This window comes from Mustelus asterias, chromosome 1 (assembly GCF_964213995.1).
Source record: "Mustelus asterias chromosome 1, sMusAst1.hap1.1, whole genome shotgun sequence".
Lineage (NCBI taxonomy): Eukaryota > Metazoa > Chordata > Chondrichthyes > Carcharhiniformes > Triakidae > Mustelus > Mustelus asterias.
The window spans coordinates 175,851,028-175,863,091 of NC_135801.1; the positions used below are offsets into that span (position 1 = coordinate 175,851,028).

Sequence of the window (12,064 nt, forward strand, 5' to 3'; positions counted from 1 at the left end):
ACGGTACAGCAGAGGTAGGTTTTGTAATGGACCTTTGTAATATTCTATTGCATCATTCAGAAAGGTTTTAATCCCAATTTCCTATCTATATTCTTCCAACTAAACTTATTTAAAATCGCCCCGATTAAACCTGAGTGCTTGTGTCAGGCGGGGTTGGGTTGAGACATTCGATCAGGTTGGGGTTGAATTGCCCAATGTGGGTTACTGTCAGATCAGCGCTGGTTAAGACATTCACACATAAAACCCTGGTCCATTGGTGTTAGGTGATGGTAATGCCTCTCAAATATAGCCCAACGTGGTGTCGGCCTTGAAATAAGGCAGGTGGTCGCAGTGATATTAGGACACTGCTACCTTTTCTGCTAAAACATAATGCGTGCTGACCGATTGGCACCGGCGGTGGGGGTTATCCAGGGGACCAGACGCCAAAGACACGTAGGGAGAAAGGAGAATCTTTTACTGTCAGCCCCTGAAATGCCATCTCCTCACTCGGTGGGGATGGCCCATCTCCCACCCCAGGAAGAAAGAGCCGGCCAGATTTCCAGAGAACAAACCGCTGAATTCTGCCTTTAAAGAAAGCGTGTCTCGGGTAAAGCACACAGCCCTTATCGAATAGAGCTCCACCTCACGCCTGAGCGACCAAAAGGTTATTTTTACAGATTGGGGTAAATTATCACTTTTTGTGCACAGGACTTTTGGGCCAGCAAGGCCCAAAAATTAAATTATATGTGGCTGTTTTGGGCAGTAAAGCCTCTCGCACAAGGAGCTTACGCCAGTTTTGACCACAATCCTCAAGAGAAATATAAAGGAAGTCTGACAGACCAAGCCCATACACATCGGGTGGATCTCTGTACTCACACGGCAAACCTAACTCATAGAGTTTTACGGTACAGAAAAAGGGATCTTCGGCCCATCATGTCTGCACTGGCAATCTAGCACCTATTTATTCTAATCCCATTTTCCAGCACTTGATGTATAGCCTTGAATACAACGGCGTTTCAAGCGCTCATCTAAATGCTTCTGAAATGTTGCGAGGGTCCCTGCCTCTACCGCTCTTTCAGGCAGTGAGTTCCAGATTCCCACCACCCTCTGGGGGAGAATGGTTTTTCCTCAAATCCCCTCTAAACTTAACCATAACTTAAATCTATGTCCCCCTGGTTATTGACACACCGTAAGACGCCTCACAACACCAGGTTAAAGTCCAACAGGTTTATTTGGTAGCAAAAGCCACTAGTTTTCGGAGCGCTGCCCTTTAGTCAGGTGAGTGGGAATTCTGTTCACAAACAGGGCATATAAAGACACAAACTCAATTTACAAAATAATGGTTGGAATGCGAGTCTTTACAGGTAATCAAGTCTTAAAGGTACAGACAATGTGAGTGGAGAGAGAGTTAAGCACAAGTTAAAGAGATCTCCACATATTGACATATATATAATCTCCACATATTGACACACCGCCAGCGAAACACAGAGAGAACCATCGCTCCCATTTCGCCAATGTTTCTTTTAACACTGATGCTAACTTGGAGGCAACTTCTAACTAGCAACATGGTGAATGGGTTTGTGAACATTGCCATTGCTCCGGTACGTCTAAAGTCACAAGAGAGCATGAAGGGTACATTCTTCAAGACGATGACAGATTAGCAGAACTGGCATAGCAAAACAGTCCAAAAATGTGCGGGTTAGGTTGATTGGCCATGCTAAATTAACCCTAGTGTCGGGGGACTAGCTAGAGTAAATATGTGGGGTTGCGAGAATAGGGCCTGGGTGGGATTGTAGTCGGTGCAGACTCCATGGGCCGAATGGCCTCCTTCTGCACTGTAGGGATTCTATGGGTTGCAAAAAGGAATCTGGGGAGGGAGACAGGGTGAAAGTAGATTTATTGGTGTCAAAAATAGAATGACTGGGAGAAAGATAAGTTCTAGTTAAGAAATCGCTGTAGGAGGCCGTCTGTTTAAGAGGGCAGCTCACCACCACCGTCTGAAGGCGAATTAGGGATAGGCAAGAAATGCTGGCCTGGCCAGTGAAGCCCGCGTCCCAGGAAGACCTCACTGGGAGTGAAGCGGGGATTGTGTGAAATGTCCTCATCAATTGTTGAGAATGGAGGCTTTGTCGCAGACGTGTAGATCGTTGCATATTTTAAGGGTAATATTTTTTTTACAAAAGGGAAACAGAGAATACAGGGAGAGAGGGGGAAAGTGGGGAAGTGGAATTAATGTTGGGCTGTTCTGGGAAAGAACGACGATGGCCCGAATTGCCTCCTCCTTTAACTTCCGGAGCGATCGAATGAACTGGGTGACTTGAGACTTAACAATGTATCCTTAATGCGCGAATATAGTAACCGTTACACCAATCCTGCCTCTGGGGAAAAAGGGATTTAATATTAACTTTTGCGGGTTGGGGATTAGTATGAACAAGTCTGCTTTGTACCTGATTCTGATGGACGGCATGTCGTCGTTTCTTTGTACTCCGGTGTGTTTAATGTTGTCTTCTTCGTGATGCGGGTGGTCGTTGGCTTTGGTGTGGTTGCTTTCTCTGCATTTAGACAGTAAGTAACATTTAGGGAGGGAAAAAGAGACGTGGATTTAGATGGTGAAAAAAAGGTAGGTCCAGTTTAAACATTAAAACGTAGAAACTCATCCAACGAGTGGAATAAAGTTTTTTTTTAAAGTTTATTTATTAGTCACAAGTATGCTTACATTAACACTGCAATGAAGTGACTGTGAAATTCCCCTAGAGGATTTATGAAGGGGACAATTAAATAGATTAAAACTGTCCAAGGTTTTCTCCAATGACAACATTCTGCATCCCCCTTTCCCCTCCACTTTTACCACGGTGGCGGGGGGGGGGGGGGGGGGTGTTGCGGGGGGAGGGGGGGTATGTAGGACTCTGAACACTGAAACATGTTAATATCAATAGCTCCATAATTGATGGAAACTGCGGCCTCACAGCGTCAGGGACCCAGGTTCAATTCCCGGCTTGTGTCACTGTCTGTGGGGAGTCTGCACATTCTCCCCGTGTCTGCGTGGGTTTGCGCCGGATGCTCCGGTTTCCTCCCACAGTCCAAAGTTGTGCAGGTTAGATGCAGTGGCTATGCTAAATTCTCCCTCAGTGTACCTGAACAGGTGCCAGAGTGTGGCGACTAGGGGATTTTCACAGTAACTTCATTGCAGTGTTAATAAATAACTTTTTTTTACTTTTCTCACAACACCAGGTTAAAGTGTGAGATTTCTTACTGTGCCCACCCCAGTCCAATGCCGGCATCTCCGCAACCATTTTACTGACCTTCTAGGTAGACCTCTGTGGTATGCCCGAACACCATGACCATGTTTTTCACCATGAAACAGTAATACTTCCCAGAGTCTTCCTTTCTGAAATCCTTGACCATCAAATGGACTTTGCTGGATGACCTTCCTGCAGTGTATTTTGCGCTATTTGCAGGCATTGTTCTGCCACTGCCAGAGATGTACACCAGGGATACCGGGTTCCGATCCTCTCCCTGCCAGAACCAATATACCCCCTCGTCGGCTTTGAGTGAGCACGGAATGGTGGTGTGGCCTTGTTCCTTCGCCCTCAGACGAGGGAAGGAAGCCATGGCTGCAAAAAATAAAATAGCAACATCTGTAACATTGGCCCCGTGTCCTCCTGTAGGATTCTTTTTGGATGAAAGCAATGAACCCCATCCATAAGCGGCACGGTGGTTATCACTGCCACCTCACAGCGCCAGGGACCCGGATTCCCAACTTGGGTCACTGTCTGTGCAGAGTCTGCATGTTCTACCTGTGTCTGCATGGGTTTCCTCCGGGTGCTCTGGTTTCCTCCCACAGTCTGAAAGACGTGCTGGCCATGCTAAATTCTCCCTCAGTGTACCCGAACAGGCGCCGGAATGTGGTGACTCGGGGATTTTCACAGTAACTTCATTCCAATGTTAATGTAAGCCTATTTGTGACTAATAAACAAACTTTAACTTCAGTCATTTAAGGTGCAGGCGGAGGCCATTTGGCCCCGATCGCTCATGCCACATCACTGGGGGGGATATGTAGGGCTCTGAACATTGGAGCATGTTCATATCAATAGCTCCATAATTGATGGAAACTGACTGCCTGGCTCCGTTCAACAGACCTCGGTGTTAAATACACAGTCCCACGTTATTTTATTAACGAATCCTCCGCCGAGTGCGACAGTCTTGGGGAGAGCAGCGGAAGGCCAATCGGCCCTGAAGGAATTATCCAATTTCCTGGTATATAGCCCCCACAGAGCTTCAATTTCAACGACTCAAGAACAGCTTCTTCCCTTGCTGCTGCCATCGACTTTTGAATGGACCTACCTTGCATTAAGTTGATCTTTCTCTACACCCTAGCTATGACTGTAACACTACATTCTGCACTCTCTCCTTTCCTTCTCTATGAACGGTGTGTTTTGTCTGAATAGCGTGCGAGAAACAATACTTTTCACTATACTAATACATGTGGCAATAATAAATCAAATCAAAAAACTTGTTCCTTCTCCAGATTTTATTTTGCCAACAAGAAAATGAGAAATAGGAATCCTTCATTCGATTGAATCTCCCATTATCTGAGAGGCATGATTTGATGTAAAGATAACTGTTTTTGTTTGTAACCTTCTGGGTTAACCGGCCGCGTCCCGTCACTTAGCAATTGGTATATTTTCCCTTTCCCAAACAGCCGAGTTACCCGAATCTTTACGGGGCGGATAATAGAAGGCGGATTTTGCGGCATGGAGGGGGGTCGCTTACCTGACACTCGGATGACGAGGAGGAATCCAAGAAGTTTCATGGTATTGCAGTGAACGAAGGCGATCGAGACAAGTAGATGTTTGCCAAGGCGAGGAGCGGATCCCTCACTGCAGCAAGCACTCCCCACACTGCTTCAGGGCGTGAGGTCACCGCCTCGGTGGGCGTTTTCTAACAAGTAAAAGATCCCCCATAAACATTCATGTCGAGTGAGTTTTATAGCCTACCACTCGGGAGGGAATTCAATCTGGGACCAATGGATCTCAAACGCCAGCGTTGTTTGAGCGGGTTGGTGTAACGGATACATTAACGATAGTTACTAATCTACAATGATTACTTCTGTCACTGGAACCACAACGAACGAGTGAGAGAAAAAAAAATACATACATTAAGCATCGATGGTTGTATTAATAACAGCAAGAAGCCTCACAACATCTGGTTAAAATCCAACAGGTTTATTTGGAGTCCTGTTGGAGTTTAACCTGGTGTTGTGAGACTTCTTATTGTGCCTACCACAGTCCAACGCCAACATCTCCACATCATGCATTAATACATTAATTAATAATAAACATTCATGTACAAACCTAAAGTCAGACCATTTTTTAAAAAACGGGTGTACACAAAAGGACTTGGAACAGCCAAAATACTTCAGAAAACCTTACTTGAATTCACCAGGCAGCTGTGAGTCTTAAATGGGTTGTTACTTGAATAACATTATTTGAATGGGGTTATTGCTTGAACTATATCTCATCTGATGTTTGTGTGTTTGTACCAATGCCACAGCTCTTGCACAAATTCAGTTGCATTGAAACATGTGACTGCTCTAATACTTGGGCATTATCACCTTAAATGGAGATTTACTGGTAATTTCCGGAATTACACAGAGTCGGGATTTAATAAACGGCAGGTGATTGCGTCGGGTTGGAATGGTGGCATTTGATATTTTTGTGTTAAGAACAAGCTGCTGATTTACAGTGAACCCAGCACCAAGCAAATGAGAATGTGTTCACCTCGGAGCCAAGACCATTCAAACCAACGTGTGCTATATGATAAAGTTCCAACACCGTGGAGATATGAGGATCTCCACATGTACGCAAGATCTGATATGTTGTTTCGCTTTCATGGTTTTTCTTGCCATAGAGGGAATGCGACCAATGTTCACCAAATCAATTCCAGGGATGGAGGGATTGTCCTCTGAGGAAAGATTAAACAGGGCCTTTATTCTCTGGAGTTGAGAACAATGAAAGGTGACATCTCTTTCAAATATACACAATTCTTACAGGGTCAGACAGGGTAGATCCCTTGGGTTAGGGGTGGTGGTGGTGGTGGGGGGGGGAGGGGGGTGCTGTTGTTGTCTAGAACCAGGGGGCACAATCTCAAAATAAGGAGCAGGCCACTTAACCCCGAGGAGAGGAGGCATTTCTTCACTCAGAGCGTAGTGAATCTTTGGAATTCTCTGTCTCAGAGAGCTGTAGAAATTCAGTCATTCAAAATGTTTCTCCATGTTAAAACATCAAGGGATTTGAGGATAGTACAAGAAAATAGCTTTTAACTGGAAGACCCGCCGTTATCTCAATGAATGGCGGCGCAGGCTCGAAGGGCTGAACGGCCTCCTCCTGTTCCTATTTCTTATGTTTAACAGGGTAATAAATCCCCCTAATAATTGTCTATAACTTCACATTTAACTGTGAAAATGAATTAAAAGTGTGTCCACATGTGTACAACCCAGTTAGCCCAGGCTGCATGGATCAATGAACCTTCCAAAACACGTTTCTCGTTGGTTATATGGTCCAGGCCCACTCCACAAACAAGGACAGGAACAAGGACATTTATATTAAGTATAAATAGGAATTCAACCTGTTTGCTATTTATTCAAATGTTCCCAATAAGACACTTAACTCTTTAAAGTCACGCGGCCGAACTGCAGCCCCTTCATTTATGCTATTACATGTCTGCAGATCTCCAATTGAGAGATGCTGGGATTGATAATTTCTCTTTCACTTGTCCTCCAGCAAGAAATGCTGTTAGGTAGCAGGACTAGCCATGAAGCAACTGGGGGTGCTTTATTCAATCTCTTGGCATATTTCATGCGGATCTAACAAAGCAGGGAGTCTAAATCTGTGGCTCTTGGCAATAACTTAGTGAAAATATTGTGTGTAATCAATGGATTTAGTCACAGCTAAAATACTTTAACAGTCATCATATACCAAACATCTTTTTCTAAGGTTGGCATCGCATATATCCTCTTCATATTTTGTTTCCTTTAGCCCCCCTGCTCTTATAACTTTATGTATCGATTTCACATTTTCTTTAATCTGCTTAAAACAAATTTTACGTAACTTCCCGATTTCCATTGAATTTCAAAGTTTTTAGCACCTTACATTTCTCTTATATTATCTATAGCGGATCAACAACGATACAACAGGTGGTACATTGAAGAACATGTTGTTTTATAATGATTTAATATCATGTGTAATGTATTGTTAGATTATGATGGGATTGTTTATTAATAATCCTGTGCTAATAAGCCGTGAGGAAAGTGAGAACGATGCTTTTTCCTCATGTCCAAAGTGTCAGTAAGCATGTTTCCCTGTTACTTTTGAAACATACTTCTCTCGCTCTGCTGCTGAAAGTTTGATGTATACTAAGTCTGCGCGACGTCTCCATAAATAAGTCAACCAGAATTTGTGACCCATGTTAGATTTATGAAGAGCCAACTAACCCCCCCCCCCCCCCCCCACTCCCACCATGGTCTTATCAATATCAATCTTTATACTTCTTATAGCTGGACAGAATGTTTCTTTAAGATTCTGCTCCTGATGTTTACATACCTTAATGGCGATATGTCCCCATTCTTCTATAGCTGCATGTTCCTGGCTATACCCCCTTCCCTGCTTCTTCATCTTGTGGTCCCCTCCACCTTATCACCTCATTTCCTGCTTTCAGGAGTGCATTATTTTGATTTTGTTCCCCCCTCCCCAAACCCCTCCCTCCCCCATCTTTCTCTCCTTTCTCCTACCACAGCTGTATGACCATACATTATCCACCATCTTGTGAAATGACAAGATGTCCCTCCAGCAAAACACAGCGTGTGTAGTTGTTGATCTGGAGGCTAATTGTTGACAGGAGCTTTCCCATTGGATTGACAGCTATTCTTCAATCCCCAGTTCCTCACTTCGGGCAGAGCATTCTTCATCGGGAATAGCTGAAACCGGCTGGATTTTCCGTCCATTTCTAAAAAGGTATATTGGTTGGTAATTCACCTAATGTTCAGCTGCGATTGGTCGCTGTTTGTAAGTATTTGAATTTTCACTTAATCATACTTTGTGTGACTTTGTTATTCATTCATGGGACATAGGTTTCGCTGGTTGGCCAGCATTTATTGCCCATCCATGGTTGCCCAAGGGCAGTTGAGAGTCAACCACATTGCTGTGGCTCTGGAGTCACATGTCGGCCAGACCAGGCAAGGACGACAGATTTCCTCCCACGTTTCTATAACATTGAATATATTCAAGAGGCGGCTGGATATAGCACTTGGGGCGAATGGGATTAAAGGTTATGGGGAAAAAGCAGGATTGGGCTACTGAGTTGGTTGATCAGCCATGATCGTAATGCATGGCGGAGCAGGTTGGAAGGGCCAAAGGGACTCCTCCAGCTGCTACCTTCTATGTTTAAAGGAAATGAGTGAACCAGAAAGGTTTTGCTGACAATCGACAATGGTTTCACGGTCATCAGTAGATTCTTAATTCCAGATATATTTTTTTCAATTCAAATTCCACCATCTACCTTGGTGGTATTCGATCCCGGGTCCCCAGAACATTAGCTGAGTTTTTGGGTTACTAGTCTAGCGATAATACCTCTTGGCCATGACCTCCCCATATTCTGAGATGTAATATGATACATTGGTGATTCCTTTAACTCTAGCTATCTATAATGGTTTCCGGTTATCCATTAGTGCTACAGATGTCACCCATCGGATTGATCCAGACAATATTGTCTCATATAATCAAACATCACTTCCTACTCCCAATCTATTTTCATATTTTGCCTACTTCTGTTCTCTCTAAAGACCCGATTGAGCACTTTTGTAGAAATAAACCAATGTCCTTTTAGTGACCCCACTACCCGTTGCAGTTTTACAGTAAATAATCTTTTCATGCACTTGTTCACAGTGTTACTTCCTGTTTTCTTTCCATACCGCTTCCCTGTTCGATGTGTTTCTTTCTTTAATGCACTAATTCCTTTCGCCTTCTGGCTTAAATATATTTCTGAAATTAAAGTCAATACTCTCGGGTCCATCATTCTATCCTCCCCGTTTCCATTGGGATATAGTCGACCACCCGACCAGTAATGGAGTTCAATGCCATAAAATATTTGCGTCCCTTGTGTTGAGTTTCATTCTACACTGACAATATATAGTTTAAAAAGCTGTAGTTTTCAGCTTAAATTAATGCCGTTTATTAATTTCAGAATGTTGTCGATTGCAGGTCTCACATTATTGCTGATCTAAGGAACATCATGGAATTATATCCTTCATTTAACACAATTGGAAGGTCAGAGCATCGCCTATCATAATAAAACGAATGTTGCGGCAACTGTCTAATTGTCTTTGTTACACGTTAACCTGACATCTTATTTAACACTCGTTACAAGTCACTCATGTCACTTTTCTAGTAACTTTTATCAGAAATGCAAGCAATCAAGGATATTACGTTCCATTTTTTCTCTGTTAAAATTATGCAATTGCGAAAAAAACTTTTATGCTGGGAATCTCTACCTCACATACACAGTAACAGCATTCTTCCAGGTTTACTGAAATCCTCACAACTGATCGCAGTTCGATCATTGGTGCCGGCGGGAATTCGGAGGCGGTAATGAATTAAATCCTGTATTTTGCTTTTATTTAAATTTACAAGACGTGTCTCTCCCACCTTCTCTCCAACTCCACAACTAGGAACTGACATCTGCCTCTGAAATGTGCCAAGGATACGAGAAAAGTGGTATTAGCATCATTGAGTGACACTGCGGGGACGGAGACCACTCGGCCCGTTGTATCCATGCACGCCCTTTGAAGGAGCTATCCAATTAGTCCTCCATATCTCTGCAAAATGCCCCTCAAGTTAGGGATCCATCGATGAGGTGCATTCGATGTAATTTTAGGAGACGGTAAACAAATATTAGACATTAAAAATGCTGCGTGGAAAAGTGGAAAATCCTGAGTTCTCTTAACGAAAATTTCCGAGTTTCACTCTCCATCGTCAGCCCAGTGCCCTGAGCTGCTGCGGTGGGTGAAAGAGATAGCAGGAGGTTCTCTCCGATAATCATCCCGGATCTCTTCGGGATAATTCTACCCCCCCCCCCCCTCCCCACAAACTCTAGAATTGTTACAACCGCTCCCGCACCCCCAAAATGTACAAACGCTACCTCAGGGCTGATGCTTGGGTTTTATATAATCGTAGATCTTCCTCCTGACAGCGTGGCAAAAATGTACCTTAAAAAAATTGACCCCCAATCAAGTTTCTATCACAGCTAATCTGGCAGTCACCAAAATAACCAGCATCTGCGTCACTCGCCCGTTTGCAAGTGATTTTTTTTCACTCCACAGCGGAAACAAACTTGTGTTTACCTTCTCGACTGCATTTAAACGGCATGAAGCAAAAAGCCAGCCATCTCGGTGCTAAATTTCCCCTCCGAATTGTAACCGTTTCCTGTCGAAGCAGAGGTGAAAGCCTGCGGCGAGTAGAATAATGTCAACACATGCAATTGGCAACCTGCAAACTACTTCGACATTCCTGTAACAAATTGACAATAATAACGATACAGCAGCCAGTCATTTGCTTGGCAAATGTCGGCTCCTATGCCAAGTGGAAGAGTCATCCCAAGAGCCAAGGGATACATTTAAACGGGGCAGCGTCGCTGTAAAACAAGCAATGCCTACTTATACCCTTCAGTGTAGCTGCAACGTGACCATACTTGTGTAAAGACAATGTTCGAATGGTAATGGCCCCTGTTACATGATATCTGTAATTTCGTAAATTTGCAATTTGGCATGCCCAGCCGAGACTTTTAGCGTTAAACATATTTCCTTTGAGGTTCACGTTCCTCCCAGTTCCTCATGGGGTGGCTAGTTAGTACGCGAGATACAGCAAAACACACGAATGTGATCTACTTTTCTCGCAAAATAGTATGTTTCAAGCTGTAGTAATCAAAGACTCCAGCTATCCTGACTCAAACATCAAATATTTTTCATCAGAATACCATCGAACATTTCTGAAGAGGTTACCATTAAACTGAATGAGTTATTGCAACCGAGAATCACTCTATTGCCTAGATATAAATGTGCCTATAACTCCTGGCGCTAAGAAGGGTCAGACATTATTATATCAGCAAGTACATGTACAGCACCAATGCTGACCCAGATGTTGGAATCTATTCTATGTTTCACGACAATTTGGGGCGTACGAGTCCAAGAACTAATCACATTTGTCAGGTGCAGATCACTGGAGTAGAGGAAGTTTAGTGTTCAACATTAAAAATAAAACAACGTCTGACTATATCATTCCCTCTATGCAACCAGCAGCCCGCAACACTCAACATATTTGGAAGCTATCGACTGTCATTTATTTATTGCAGCCTGGTCAAGTTTATAAAATTTTGACAATTATAATGACATTTGTAAGATTTTTTTTGCATTTTGAAAAATCTTGCAGCACAATCGTCCTAAAATGTAGACTTCCTGGCAGTTATTGTATTTGTAGATTGTAGAAAGTAAAATGAATTACAGAGTAGTTAACAATTTATGTATTTGGAAAGCATTAAGTTTTGAATCCAGGTCCAGAATCCATCGAAGCACCTTTCCACTCCCCTCCCTCCCGCTATCCCCTGACCCCAATCTTGCTCGAAACCTTTAATGCATCTTCAGCAGTTTGGCTCTGGTGATTTCTTCTCCTGAGCACACCAGAATGAGTCTTCCAGTGTCCTTATATTTTGGTGAGTTATGTCTCTTGATTAGAGCATGGCTCCCCATCCACATTGTGTCCAGTGGCTAACAGGAAAACCACCATTTGACACATCGCCTCTCCCACTGAACACAACAGCTGCCACCCCTGTCTCTCTCTCTCTCTGGGACTCTGTCCTATATCTCTAAGAGTACATCTGCCGAAAGCCAGACCAGCTGTATCTGCCCGTGTTCAGTGTTAACACTTGGGTTTCAACAGAACTTGGCGAAGATCCCCAGTCCCCATGGTAATCCAGTCACATTGACTTATTGCCGAGCAGAATGACCAGGAGGTCACATGTTCCCTTTACTTTAAAC

At 43.6% G+C, this 12,064-nt stretch overlaps 1 protein-coding gene across 4 annotated transcripts in view; it reads right to left on the reverse strand.

The window, feature by feature from the left end:
- Positions 1 to 10,510, reverse strand: part of cd8a (CD8a molecule) — a 29,405-nt gene extending 18,895 nt beyond the window's left edge. The window contains exons 1-4 of one of the 4 annotated variants that reach the window (XM_078228912.1): positions 10,376 to 10,510; positions 4,753 to 4,920; positions 3,282 to 3,593; positions 2,427 to 2,531 (exon numbers count right to left, since the gene is read on the reverse strand). In XM_078228912.1, coding sequence (XP_078085038.1) covers positions 2,427 to 2,531; positions 3,282 to 3,593; positions 4,753 to 4,792 — 457 coding nt within the window. In that variant the 5' untranslated portion in view covers positions 4,793 to 4,920; positions 10,376 to 10,510. Of the gene's footprint in view, positions 1 to 2,426; positions 2,532 to 3,281; positions 3,594 to 4,752; positions 4,921 to 5,411; positions 5,575 to 10,173; positions 10,335 to 10,375 lie in introns of those variants that run through there. The other 3 variants (XM_078228819.1, XM_078228732.1, XM_078229002.1) reach the window with 3 other exon arrangements.
- Between the last annotated feature and the right edge of the window lie 1,554 nt (positions 10,511 to 12,064).